At 43.8% G+C, this 15134-nt stretch overlaps 1 protein-coding gene across 1 annotated transcript; it reads right to left on the bottom strand.

The window, feature by feature from the left end:
• Nucleotides 1-6191: 6191 nt before the first annotated feature.
• CD180 (CD180 molecule) lies at nt 6192-14694 on the bottom strand. The gene is given in 4 exon segments (XM_006021434.2): nt 6192-7339; nt 7342-8312; nt 9078-9244; nt 14527-14694. Coding segments are annotated over 4 exon segments (1986 nt in total). The 5' UTR covers nt 14617-14694; the 3' UTR covers nt 6192-6581.
• Nucleotides 14695-15134: the final 440 nt, after the last annotated feature.

The following is a 15134-nucleotide window of genomic DNA, read 5'->3' as shown; positions in this document are numbered from 1 at the left end:
GATGAAGTCCCCACCATAGGCTTTCCCGCAGCTGGGAGCCAGGCCGATCACCCAGCCACACCTCCTGCTTGGCCAGCAGACCGGCTGAGGAGAGAGTAGGGTGGGGAAAACGCCCCCATTAAGGGCTTCCCACCTCCTGTACCAGGCACAGCCCAGCTGGGGGTCTAAAGCTGGTCTGAGAAAGGAGGAATTTTTCCCCTCTCCCCAGGGGAGGTAGGGAAATCCACCCTTCTCCTGGCTGCTGGGGATGGATAAGTCCTTGCTGGCAGCTGGAGGTGGGGCCAGCCCTGTTCCTTTGGAGCACAGAGCACACCCCACGGCTGCACGGCACGCTGGGATACTGGGGGACTTTGATTTAACTTAAACCAGGAAAGGGTCTGGGACAGAAGTTCCACAAACCAATTTGACCCAAATCAGTTAAGTCTGACATTCAACCAGGTTTATCTTAAACCAGTTTTGGCCATTTTGAAACTGGTTTATGTGCACTGACTTAAATTCTGTTACAGTTTTAAACCTGTTTCTGATTACTTAAACTGGTTAATGTGTAACTTTTGTCCCTAGCCTGACTGTCTGAATATATGATCTAGTTTGTTGTGATTCACTGCATTCATATAAAACCATTCCTTCAGAAGGAAGGATGTCCAATCCCTACATTTAGCAATTCTGTGCTAATGGCCAATATATTCAGTTCACCTTTATTATCTGTGTGACATCCCATGAATTGCATACTACAGGAAATATAAATGAAAGCAAACATGCTATTCTGAAGGCACACTGTGAATTAAATCCAAGAGGACATAAAATGGACAGACCAAGGTGTTTTGAAAATAACAGTTGAGACCATGTAATTGCAGGGCAGGATGTCATCTTAAAAACCTAATTCATTCAGAGGGAGAAACTTTGGTAAATGACAGCCTACTTCATTAGGTGCTATAATAACGGAGATGGGTGTGAGACCATGCAGTTAGGAAAGCACAGATTTCCCAGTGAGAAGAAATCATGTAAGTATGTATGTTCACACATGGACACGCAGTCTTATATCCTGTTAAGATACTGAACACTTTCAATGTTTCACTTTCCCTTTTTTGTTTTTGAGTACACTAACTAAAGGATGTTGGGATCTTCATACCCTAGGGAATTGTCTAGAGTTTAAATGTTTGGTAGAGAATTGGCAGAAAATTCTTTGGGTACTTTGGCTAAATATGGTATCTTTTGTTAGACCAACTAACATAGTTGGAAAAATCCATTGCCACACACTTGTATTTTCACTGACCTGCATTCTTGCATACTGGCTTCTGTCTCATCCAGAAAAAGCACAAAACACCTGCAGACACATCCTCTGCCTGAAGAAGGTTGTGTGTACCTAAAAGCTTGCAAAGAAGAATTTTCCCAACTATTTTAGTTGATCTAATAAAAGATATCAGATTTATTCCAAGAACTTTGTCTGCCAACATCCTTAGACCAACATGCCTACAACCAGCACCTCTGGTAGAGAACTGTACGTTGGTAGAGGAATTGTATTTGGACTGGGTAAGGTTTGAGCCTGAACTTCCCCTTTCAAGATGATGAGGCATTGCATAATCCAGGGTAGGTGATGTATGATGGAATGAAGTGCTGACAGTAGAATCATTAAAATTTGTGGGTCCCTTCCAGAATCAAGTAGTTGGTACACATGGTCTGGAGCTAAGCAGTTGACATATGTTACCACAGTGCTTTCCCACGCTATATATACATTGTGGCATGCTCACTTGTGACTGAGTTCTTTGCCTGTTGCTTCCCTGAGCACCCAGTTTTGGGAAACAGACAATATGCATTCATGTCAAGCTCCATGAGAAAAACCATGGAGAACGGTTGATCAACAAAGTTGCTCAGAGTTGGAGGCTGTATATTATATTTCCAATTGTGTATGTGGCTTGCAAACATTTTGAAGAACAACAGAACTCCATTTTTGGACTGTCAACAGCCACATGTGTTTTCCACTGCAGCAGATGAAAAGTATTTCCTTTAAAAAAATGTATTCTTCTTTCCTCAAGCTCAGAGTGAGAGTTCTCTGACCTAGAGGTGACCTTTAAAATCTAAGGTAGGTAATTTATTATGCAGGGAATTGTCAGAAAAAGCCTTTGAGGCAATAGCTGAAGCACAGTTTGACATCCATATCGAAAGTATTTCAAGACACTAGCTCTTCACTGAGTAAATGCAACATTGTTTTCTCACAGCTGGGAGCCTTTGCTCTAGGCAGACCAAGATTAGGTACAGTGTATAACGCTTCTGTGGAGATAAAATGGTGCATAGCCTTAGAGGAGATTGTTTCTCTACATCAGGGTGAGCTTGTTATTGAAGCAATGGTGCAAAACCACTTGCATTCTAGCAGCACAAGACACAGAAAGTACTTCTCGGTCTTTTGGCCAAGTAGAAATGTTAACTCTAAATACTGTTCCTCAGTTTTTGTAATCCGTGATAAAGAAAAAAGCTCTTTAATACAGTGTAATTAAGTAACGACAAGTCTTTGTGTTTTGGCAGAGCTCACTAGATAAGTCCATTACCCAGAACAACACTGTGCAAGAGCTGTCAGCAACATGAGCATCCAGGTTTGCAGCATATGTCCAAGCTAACTTACAATCCCTAGCTTACTTGTCTATACTTCTGCAGGCAGAGATAGCCCACTCCCATCCTCTCTCAGTGGACATGGGTTGGAGGATAATGTACATGCAGTATTGTGCTACCATGATCTAATTTTTTTCCTTACCTGTTTATTAGGGCTGCACAAAGCTTTGGTTGCTGATTCGATTTGGAGATTCAACCCAATTTGGCTGCTGAATCTCCAAATCGAATCAGGAGACCCATTAATCTCTCCGAATCAAATCGGAAGCATCCAAATAGATTTGGAGAGATTCGACAATTCAGCCATAGACACAGCTTTATGCGTCTTTTCTACGTACCAGGCATGGCTCGTGAATGCTGAGATGATACAGCAGATGGAGCGTCCCATGGGGGAAGGGGTCCCTTGCATGTTTGGCGATGAACCCAGAAGTACTTTCAGTCCACTTCTGGGTCTGCCGCTGAGCACATGGGGGGACCCCCTCCCCCGTGCTCCCATGGGATGCTCCATCCGCTGCATCATCTCAGCGTTCACAAACCATGCCTAGTACCTCGAGGTACATAGAAAAAACACATAAAGCTGTCTCTATGGCTGAATAGGTGATTCTCTGAATTAGAATCAAATCTTCAGATTTGTCCGAATCAGCAAATCGAATCACTGTCCCCTGCATCAGGCTGAATCTGAATTGAATACCACCAGCTTCGCACACCCCTACTGTTTATATGCAGCCAGCTAGCATATACTAGCCCAGTCAGCAGGGGACCAACAATACAGTAGTTCTATGGATGCCTCTAGTCTGAGGTAATTAATACCTTGGACTGTGTTCTGATGAAATAAGCTGCAGTCTGGAAAGTCCTGTCCCTATACCCCCCTCTCTTCCTGGCGTGTTCCCTGACTAGGACTAGGAGCTAGGGGCAGAACCGGCTTGCTGCTCCCGCCAGGTGGAGTCAGTGCCATGGCCCTGGAGCTCACTCGCTCTGCTTAGGCCCAGAAGTCTGGAAACATGCTGGGGATGGGGGGCGGGCACTGGAGAAGGGACGGGTTCAGTACAGGGATGGCACTTCTGCCCCTGCTGGACTTGGGAGATGGCTGTGAGGAGTGCAGCGTTCCTGCCTGCTCTGTGCAGTGCCGAGCACTGTGCTCCATGCCCGGAGCTGCCCAGCTGCTACAGAGGGTTCAGGCACCTGCCAACCGTGACCACTGCCACGTGAGCCAGGTGGAAGGAGCTGGTGGTTGGACCCTGTGCAGTCTGGCAGGGCACAGGTCAACAGGAACTGGCTTTGGACTTGTGCACTGCAGCTGCTGAGCTCTACTCTGTTCCAGCTACCTGGCCTCACTGGGCCGTGTGTCTGGGTCCTGATCCTTTTTTTTTCTCTGCAGGTCCCCCTGTGCTGCTACTGCCTGGGCATTGTCTGAGCTCCTGGGGAGGGAAGGGGGGTAGGCTCCAGAGGAGAAAAGGGACTGGGCCCCTAGGAACGCAAGCGGTGAGCTGGTCTAGATGGCAGTGGGAGGCACCACAGCTGCCAGGCAGTCCAGGGCTGCAGTGCTATCTATGCCTGACAGGAAAAGTGAGCTGGTCCTGCCCATAGCTCCTGGTCCTGCCCCTGCTCACCTTACCCTCTAGTGGTAAATCACAGTTGTACAGGTGAAGGACAGCCAGAGTTGGTTTTTCAGCTTCAGGTGGGACTGCTCCACTAAGCCAATTAACATTTGTTCAGCTTACCACACAAGGTGTCAAAAGGCCCAAAGATGTAGTTGTTAAGGAGAGTTAAGCAGTGGAACAGATGACCTAGAAAAACTGTGGAGTCTCCATCCTTGGAAGTTTTTAACAGCAGGTTAAACCAATGCTTGGCTGGGCTGCGTTGGACAAGGTTGGACTTGAGGGCAACTTAAGATCCTATTCGTAAACCATCACAACATGTTTGCTGCACAAAATACTTTGGATGGCTCATGCAATGGTTATGCAAGCAGCCCACCCAACCTCTCTTTTATCCTCCCTGAACTTCCCACATCAGAAAGGATAAGTTGGCTGAAGCACTGTCAGCAGCCCAGAAGGCAATCTGAGCTGAGGGTGGGGATATGAGAAGCTACTGGGGAGGGGAAAGTAAAGTGAAAAACTCTGAGGCTGCATCCTGGTGAGCATGGCCATGAGGTATGTGGGTGCTGCGGACATGTTGGCAGTGCCACATGCTGCACGTTCAGTTTTCCATGCTGCAAGGGAGCAATGTGGAGGGGTTTTTTGATCCCTGGATATCGAGGGGTCAAAATAATCCTCAGAGAAGATAAGTGGAGTTGTGCACACATGGCCAGCGTACACCATTCAAAAGTGGAGCCAGGTCACCCAGAGCCACCCTGCAGCTACTGACCAGGCTCCACGTGGCAGAATTGTCGCTGCTGTGTCCCCAGGAGGCCCCCAGGGCCTCAGATAAGGCTGTTAGGATCAATCCAGTACTGGCCCCAGCCTCCCCTACCGCACCCAGGTAACTTGCCACACATCAGAGGTCACGTGGCATGGGCGTTCCCCAGGGACAATTAGTGGCAGGTCAAGGTGCACTGCTGCTAGTTGTCCCTAGGGAATCAAACATCCACACCACATGGACGTGGCCTGAGAGAGCAAAGACAGGTAGCAAAGTATGACAGGAGCTGCTGGATTGAAAAGGTAGAGCAGCCACTGTGGGAAAGGAAGGGGGCAGAAACTACGGGGAAAGTTAGATGAAGAAAGGGGTTTTATGATGAAAATAATGAGGCAGGGCAGGAGCTAATGCTGGCTCAAGAAGAGGGGCTAGCAGAAGTCAGGAAGATGGTTTAATGAGTTTGATGTCAGCCTTTAGGTACGCCTCAGCAGCCACGTTCCCTCCTGGCCAGGAAACTGAACAGCCATTGGACTGCCTTAGCTCATCCTATCCCTCACACAAATTGCACTTAGTTCCCTACAAGCTGTTAATGTCCTTTTGAGAAGTCCTATATCCTCACACCAAGTAGGTAGAGGAGAGGCAAAAGTTTTTGCATCGGGCTACTGTTCATGTGGGAGCCCATTAATTTGGGGTAATCCTATTTCATATCTTACTCCTTTTCTTCTAGTGGTTTGCCCTAGTATACCAATGCCAACTTATAGCTGAGACAGAAGGAATGGCTACAGCGAGTGTTACCACTAGGATTCTTTTTGCCAGAGACCCGCAAGGATTGAGATGGCTCCTCATCCAATTGGACATCAAGTGAACTTTAATAGTAACCCCTATGCAATGTTACAAGTTTCCTCCCTGTAATATAACCTGACAAGTGGCTCCATTAGACATTACAGCAGCAACCTTTGGTGGTACTAGTCTCAGGTCCTCCACTGAGTGTTTGGGATGTTGTTAATTTTCCTGTAGTTCAAGCAGAAATTCCATGACTGCCCCCTCATCTCCCCAGAGTAACAGCAGGAACACAACTGTCCCTTTGTTTGTCCATTACTTTTGTAATTTTCTCATTGCAAATTGCCCAATACTCAAGTTCTTTTCTCATATTTTTTTATAAGGCACTCCAATCCTATTCAGTTTTTTATTTCATTTTCTTTTAGGGAAACATACATGGTTCACCCACCATACCAGTCACAGCAGTCACTTTTTCCACTGCCTTATACAGCACTCTGTACATTTTTATTGCTTAGTTCTGGGAAGGCCTAAACTTATGCTAAGAGCCTTAGCACAACTCAGTTTGCCTACTACAGTGAGGACTATATGGGCAATTAAAGTTATTTACTTATGTGCATAAGTCTTTATAGGAGCTACCCCTATGTTAGGAGACTAATAAGTAGTAATTCATCCTAAAAAATTGTAGTAATTAGTTCCTAAAAATTGTAATGAGAAGTATGTAATACTAATGTCAAGAGAATTACAGTCCAGATTCAAAATAACAAGTAGAAAAATGGTCCTTTCTTCATAACCTGCCTTTATATCTTCTCTTTTGTGTGGAATATTACTGTCACCAATCCCTTGCAAGTTTACATTTGCTGGTATTTTCTCTTTAAAATGCATGCCCTCAAAATCACAAGTATAACAACAATCAATATCAAGAACATCACAATCAAAACTACTTCTGTAATGCTGATCCCACAGGACAGTGTAACAGTGGACAGCTGAACACCTGCTAGAGATGCTGGTTCAGAACACACTGTTCCTTTGGGGTCTTCAATTTTATCCATATTCTGCTTGTACCAAGTTAATAAGTCAATATTAGAGCAGGTGCATTCTAGTGGATTGTAACTTAAATTGATTATGCTCTGGCCAGATAGGATAGTTAACATATCACGTGGTATGATATGAATCTTGTTATTAGCAAAATTGAGATACAGGCTCTTGAGATTGAAAAATGCTTCTGTGTTGAATGTAGTAAGTTTGTTGTAGCTCAGATCAGCATGCTTTAGTTTCCTGAGGGTGTGAAATGCTTTGTCTTGTATAGCTGTCAGTTCACAGGATGATAAAATTAACACCTCTAAACTGGGTGCCTGCTGAAACAGGTTGCCATTCAGAATGCTCCCTGACTCAAACTTATTTCCACTAAGGTTCAACTGGACAAGGTTTTTCAGTCCCTGTAAGAGGCCCTGAATGCTTGTATTAACAGAGGAGTAAGAGAGGTTCAGGACACGCAAGTGATGCAGATTTTGGAAAGGTCCAGAGGGAGTATCTATATGAAGAAGTGTAAAAGCTAAATCCAGGAGTTCTAGGTTACCACATTCCTGAAAGGGTATATTTTGAGATGGAGCTTCTCATTGTAGCTCAGATTCAGGTGCTGTAATCTGCTCAGGCCTTTCAGATGTTGGCTGCAACAGTCTATGCTTGCTATATAACTGTTGCTTAAATCTAGGTGTTGAAGCTTTGACAGATTTTCCAAACAGCCAGAGCCAAAGTCCAGTCTCACAGAATTTTTTTTAATATAAAGATGGGTAAGGGAAGGGAAGGTAGCAGAACTAATGTTGCAAATATGCTGAAAAGAATTCTTACTAAGGATTAATTCCTTCAGTGTGTTCATGACAGTCATGTTAGGAGGTAATGCCATGAGGTAGGTGTAAGTTAGATCCAGGCTTTGGAGTTTGGTCAGACATTGAAATGTGGTAGAACTCAGATATTGGAAGTGTCGTTTCTGTAGGTTGACATCCTTCACAGAAATATTACACAGGCCTTGTAGCATGGCCGGACTTATGGGAAGCCCATCCTCTACATCTTTAAATGTCTCCAGCTTAAGAATGTGGGTTTGGGAACCCTGCATACCTGATAATACTACAGAGATGTCAATGCAACCTCCAAAGTCCACACTGTAGAAGAATGTGGACTGGAAAGCCCCATCTTCAATGTATGTCATCTCATTGCCTTTCAGGATGAGAGTTAAGTTATGGGATTGCTGCAGGATGGCTACATCTTTTGTCATTATTCTTTTAATGTTATTCATTTGAAAATCAAGGTGTTTGAGGTTTCTGGTTGGAAAATTCAAAGGAAGTTGCAGTGAGGAGATGTGATTGCTGCCCAAGGTAAAAGTCTCTAAATTATGCAGATTCTTCATTGGAATAAAAGATAAGGTGCTGAGACCTGTCTGCGTTAAGATGAGATGCTTCAGAGACTTGGGGCCAACAAATGCAGCATCAGACAGAAACATGAGTAGATTTCCAGTCAATACAATTGTGTTTAGTCGGGTATTGCTCTGAAAGGCACCTTCATACACCCAGTTGATTTGACACCTTGAAAAGAGCAGTATACGCCAACATTAACACGTCTCAAAATATTCCCAACATTACATGGTTATTTAAAATCTATCCTCCAAATTCAATAATTGCATGTATATAGAAAGACTGTGTGACCCGTGGCTCATATTAAAAGCTATGACTTGGTTTGCTGTTAGAGCATGGCTGATACTCACAAGCTCCTGTTCTTCCACTCTGGAGTCCAACAGAGGAAGCAGTTCTCAAGAGGGAACAGGACATAAGGAGAAGTGAAAGCTGTCCTGACTGGGTATGAAAGTCAATGTATTGCAAGTTGTGCATGAACATCATGTAAAGACTCTTTCCATTGTCATTATGTTGAATAAGGAAGGCAGTCTTACTCCTATAAGAGTAAAGTTTTCTCACAAAGCTAAAATTTTATTTTGCCCTCACTTCACAAATGTGTTAATCATAAGGGCAGTAAGAGAAGTTTGCTATTGCTACACCAGATTTCTTGGGGTTAGTATAAATACATAGATGAGACTTTCAGATTCTAATCATTGTAATACAAATGGCCCAATAACTCCAAGTTGTAAAGGGGAAGCCTCTATATTTTCAAGACAGTCAGAATCCATGTTTGATAAAACAATGTATTAGTTGTGGGTAAATGTCACTACAGTTTTGACATGATTATGACTGTCACGGTATACTTTTAAATGACTGAAACAAGGCCTCTAAAGGATGGCAGATAAAAGGCAAGTAATGGCTTACATAATCAATGAAAGTGGAAAAAATCTACAGTACCTTGTTAAATCTAAATATTCCAGATACTTTAGCATGTTGAACGTTGTATTCTGAAGGGAAGAAAGCAAGTTAAAGCTGAAGTCAAGATTTTCTGTCGTGGCTGGAAGCGTTTCAGGAATCTCTGTCAGTCCTAACCCTTCACAACTATAATTTTTGTTGGCTGTGACCTGTGGAAATTATATTATTTAAATTCTTAAGCATCAATGTTTTATGCGTGTAATTACATAAATCCAAAATACACAATTTACCCAAAAATCGTCTTAAAAAAGAAATCAATCAAAATGAAAAAGACAATATCCTGTCTTAAAGCACTGGTATAATGCCATCTGCATCTTACTATGTTCCAAAAACTTTGAAATAGAGAGAGAACCTATGGCAACATTTTACTTTAAAACAAAATAGCAAGAACTTAAATGCCTAGGCAGTGATGTGACTATGAGAGAGAGAGAGAGGAGTCATTAATCCACAGAGACCTAGATGGTTGGCGGGGAAGAAAACTGTGTTCAATTTAAAAGCAAACTGCTGAGTTCTGCAGGGGCACAAAGTGAAAGTAGGGCATAGTAGCAGCTGGAGAACAGAACAGGAACCTATCAGTAATGTACAAGAGTGAGTTTTATGAAACCTTAATGCAGAATTTGAAACGGGATTCTGGGACTATATGGAGTGCATTTCTGAAAACCAGAAGCTTGGATCTTTTGTGAAGTTTAGTTTATCAAAGCTAACATGTATATGTAGGTTTGCTTGTTTGGTGTGAATTATTAATTCCTAATAAAATATTTATGGAAGGTACTCTTAAATTTTGAATATGTAGACTGGGAGTTTTGTAATAAGATTCCATCTAAACTAAGCCCTAAGAACTATGAAGAGCTTGCAAATCAAAGGAAAAAAAGTGCTGTTCTGAAGTTGCTAAATTAGTTCAATACAATAAAAAATGTTCAAACTAAAAGGACATGAGAGGTGTTTATACTCTGAATAGTGTAAGGGAGGAGGATAGTCAGAGTAGTTAGCTATAACTGGGTAAAAAGATCTGATAAATTGAAACTGGGGGGAAAAAACTTCAAAATAATTGAAGTCCAGGTGGAAATGGAACAATCTATCTCTTTATGCACAAAATAAAATTATTCAACTTATAGGAATTCATTAACATATCTGACTAGTCTTTCTAAGAGACAGTCCAGAAGATGGTGCTCAGTCAAAATGCAAGGTGTTTAAATGCTAAGAAGTCCAGTCCTCAGTAGACCAGTCTGTACCAGCCTGAGTGAAAGAGACATGTGTAAAAAGTCAAACTTTGTTTTAGGCCTCAAATCCCCATTCATTGCCTAAGCAAACAGGCTGATATGCATGAGTGGACAGCAATCAATATCCAAGGAATGGCTGCCAAAGAGAAATGATAGAATTGTTCCACTTTCCAAATGACAAACCTTCCTCTTAAAAAGAAAAGGCCTTATTTTTAAAGGAACCTTCAGAAAAGACTACTCTGTCTCTGAGGGGACTATATTACAACTAAAATCAACTTCAAGGAGAGAGGATATCTTTTTGGAAATTTCCTGTCCTATAAATTTTCTGCTGGTGAGTTTTAATATAACAGGAATTGTGAAAAGACTTAATTCTATATTTGAGAGAGGGAACACAAGTTGGTTGAAGCTGGATAGAAGTTTTATACAAAACTTGGGTCATTTTTTTTTTCATTTTTATTGTAATTTGAACAGGCAGAGAAGGGAAAGCAATACAGTCATAACTGTAAAATTCACAACTACACAAATGGCATACCATGCAGAAGTATAGCTGGAGGCTTGGTGCTTCTGCTACTTTAAGAGCAGGCAGGCTGCAGGAGGTAGGAGATTATCAGGAGCCATGCAACCCAGAAGGGGGCTGTGCTTATAGTGTATATAAGCTCAGGCCCTGAGCTGGGTAGGTAGTTGGTCCCTGGAGGCTGCTGAGAGAACATCTCCTGAGCAGGATGGCTTCAGCTCCTGAATAACACCTAGGAGATTACAGCCTGTGGTAACATCTGGAGATTTTGGAGTAACTAAGGGGAGGGGGAGGTCCCAACAGGCCTGGGAGTAGGGCTGGAGCCCAGGACCAGGGCAGAGCAGGCCAGAAGCCTGGAAGCAAGGCCAGAGCCTTGGTGAAAGGTGGAGAAAGGACCAGTATGGGTCTAGGTACTTGAGAGTAGAACAGAGATGGGATCAGAGAGAGGCTGGTGCCTGGGGGTGACCAGGGAGGTCTGGTGCCCAGGAGAGACTAAGTACCCAGGAGGAGAATGGGATTGGAGTCCAGAGCAGGTCTAGTGTGTGGGGGACACCAGGAGGGTCCCGTGCCCAGAAAGGAATCACATAAGTACCTGGGAATCACATGGAGATGGGAGCAGGGTGGCTTCAGGGTCAGAACCAGAACAGACTTGGACCAGGGAATAGGACAGGATAAGAACTCACTTGGGAATTCTTGGGACAACCTCCCTTTCCTTAAAGGTATAAGTACATCAAGGCATGGCAGATGAACAGAAGGAGAGGCTCAGGATAAAGCAAGGGCTGAATAACCACCGGGGGTGAGGGGGAGGGCATGGTCACAGCCACCCCTGGGACTGGTCTTTGTTACAAAAAGAAATAGAGGAATTGCAGAGAAGACAGCAGACACAGTCTGTGCAGGGAGGGGGTTGAGGGGAAATGCGATGCAGGAAGCACGCACTGTTTTTCATGCCCTTGGAGTAAAGCACAAGGAAAGGCAGGGTGCAGTGGTGTCAGAGGGGTACCAAAACCTCTGTGCTCAAGTACACCCCTACAGTGGAATATGTATGGGAACAATCACTCAGAAGAAGAATGATGCAATGAGATAGCAAATCAGTAACTCCTAGAACAGGGGCAGGCAAAATATGGCCCACGGGTTGGATTTGGCCTGCCAGGCTATTCTATCTGGCCCGCAGGGCCCCTAAAAAATTTAGAAAATTAATATTTATCTGCTCCTGGCTGCCTGTCAAAGATGACAGGAGACAGGGACAGTAGGACCCAGGGGGAGCTGGCAGGAAACGCATGTAAATCAGGACACACATATTTTTTTAAATCAAATTAATGAATGTTGTAGATCTCTTTTTAGAATATAATTTGGTATTTTTTCTGGTTCTGAGATGGCAAAGCCCCTTGCTGAAAGGAGTATTTCTGGGGGGTAAAGGGAGGGACTTCAGGTGGCAAAGGTCAGGGGTTAGGAGGCGGGACTTCTAGTCCCAAGATGGCGGCCAGGGGTCAGAGCACCTGTCGGTGGGGGGTTACCCATGTGGCCCTCAACAGCTTGCCAAAATTCAGTAAGCAGCCCTCTGCCTGAAATAATTGCCCACCCCATCCTAGAATTAAATCACAAGAGTAATTTCCAAATGAGCAAGTTCTAAATCCTACAATGATGCAAACTGTAGGGAACTGTATGATACAGGCCTAAAATGACCCAATATATTCAATATTGATAAGGAAGATGAAAATATAAGCTTTAGAACTATTAATAAGCCATAAGAGATTACCATATTTACTCAAAATTAATATGACCCTGAATATAAGATGACCCCCCCCCCAATAATCAGATTCTATACATGGAAAATGTATAAATAGTTTATAATTTCCCATGTATCGAATATAATTATTTGAGGGCTATTTTTCATTCATTTCCACCCCGTCACACACACCACTGCTACCTCTGCCCCCCATCCCACAAATCCTTGGGTTCCCCCTTCCCCCTCTGCTCCTTCTCCTGTCCCTCCCCCAGCCTCTGCTTCCTCCCTCCCCCTTCCCCCAGCCTCTGCTCCCCCATCCCCCTCTTTATTTTTGTTTTATGCCAGCAGTCTCTGTCCCCATTGTAGCCTGGGGCACTGAGCATAGCCCCAGCTCAGTCCCTGTAGCAGTCGTATGGCCAGCGTGCCACTCCTAGGGACTGTGCTGAGGCTGGGTTCAGTTCCCAAGGCTGCAGCATGGATGGAGCTTGCTGGCACAGAGCAAAGGTAAGAGGGGAAGGGTGTGGGGCAGATGCGGGAAGCAGGGGCTGCATGGGGTGGAATTGGAGAGAAAGAGGCTGCAGGGGGTAAATGGCAGGGGGTGGGGGAGGCAGCCTCTACCCTTGCACACAACCCGAAGACAAGGGGCTTTTTCCCATAGGTGACTTATGGTGGGGCATGGGCGGAGGCATGTGCCCCCCCTGAGGTTGGACACTGCCGCCTGCTTCTGTGGGAGGTTGCCAATTATCTCCCCCCACCCCCCCCAATTGCTGATGCTGGCTTCTGCAGGTGGTTGATGCTTGCCATGCTGCTGCCCACAAATTGTGCCCCTCCCCCCAGTCTTGGGAGCCACCAGTCACTCATGCTTTTTCTCCATGTTAAATGCAGGGAGGGGAACTTCATCTTAGAATACAGTGAATATAGTATTGAGACATAGTTTAGCAAGATTAAGAAATGGATATGTTTACCCACAAATAGAAACATTACTAGTGTTTGCATCATCCTATCTCATGCCAAATTACAAGAACTATTAATCCTGAAACTTCTGGGCATGAAGTGGTCAAAAAGTAATCCCTGTGGTGCAGTTCTGTAGAATTAAATACTCTTGGGCAGGAAAACTGACCAAGGAGAAAGGTGAATCAGCAGTAGCTGCCTGACTTTGTGAAAGGCACTGCAAATTATGTGACAAAATGTGCTTACTCTGCACAGGCATCTACACACTCAGTGCACTTGAACACACCAGAGTTACGCTGTCATCCTTGACTATTGAGGCACTCACAATAGTGACAAGTACAGAAGTTGTAAAACTTGTATAGTAAGGAATCTGTTATAAGCCTCTACTGCATGTGGAGTAACATGCCACTTTCAGTACTTTCTCCTCCTTTCACTTAAAGAACCTGGGGGGAAAAAATGTTTCTTTGGTCCCATTCACCATGTAATTAAATGTCTTGGGGTTTTAAGACCCAAAACACCAAAAGAATTCAGGGACTCCTAATATTTCCTTTTAATGTATTGCTGCTCTTCTGTGGAATAGCATCCTTACCCAGATGTGTGTACCCACTAGCAATGAAGAACAACCACCCTACCCTGTGAACTGGTGCACAGTAAGAGGTTAAGAGACCAACTCTTAATACCCCATCTCTTTCCAACTCTGATACCTTGCTGTAAACATGCCTATGAGAGTTCAACATCCCCAAAGCATTATGAAATGTAAAAAACACAGTCAGTTTCTGGCAGGTGCCAGAGGCTCTCAGGCATGCAAAAAGATGGTGTGTGGGAGTGAGAGAGAGAGAGCATGAGCAATGTCACGGCATCTCAGAACACCTGCTTTAGTTCAGAGTTCCCCAAAGAAAAATCTTTTAGCACTTTAAACTGATCAGCTGTAGGCACACAAGTATTCAAGCAAAGATTAATTATTGATTCTCTATGTAGACAACTTCTCTGCCCCAAGAGAGACAAATAGCTATCACTCACCTCAGTGCACATCCCATCTACAGGCTGAGATACTTCACAGCTAACAGAGAAAAACCCCATCAAAATCAAAGGGTATAAACAACAAGCCATTAAGGAATTAGATGAGTTCTCAACTCTGATGATCTTGTTATATCTTCTCTTACTGAAAACAAAACAGAATAACAGAGCCCAGGCAGCAGAGCCAGACAAATCGAAACAGGAGGAATTTTTTTTTTAAATGGATAACTTTCTCAACTTCAGTGCCAGTGAAATAATAGTCTCAGATGGAAGGAGGAAGTTCTGCTTTTTAAATATTGCAAAAGACCATTCAGTAGTATGTCTAGTGCCTTAAGAGCTGATCTAAAAAGGCAGGGTGAGTGGTTTAGTCAAGAAATACCTAACTATCTTCACATCGGTGTAAATCCAGGACAGCTCAACTGAAGTCAGTGGAGTAAGTTACCTCTGTGTAAAAGAGAAGACAGAGCAACAGGCTCCTAGAAACAAAAAAAATTGTTGGGATGCTGGTGTGGGTTGGGATTTTTGCTTGTTATGACCCTACAATTAAATGTGAGTGAAATTCTGTAAAGAATACCTGGTGATGTTTTGCTGTGTTTCTTATGGTGTTTCTT

This window comes from Alligator sinensis, unplaced genomic scaffold, assembly GCF_000455745.1.
Source record: "Alligator sinensis unplaced genomic scaffold, ASM45574v1 scaffold159_2, whole genome shotgun sequence".
NCBI lineage: Eukaryota > Metazoa > Chordata > Crocodylia > Alligatoridae > Alligator > Alligator sinensis.
Note: the sequence above shows the minus strand (reverse complement) of the source record. Positions and strands in the feature narration are given on the sequence as shown.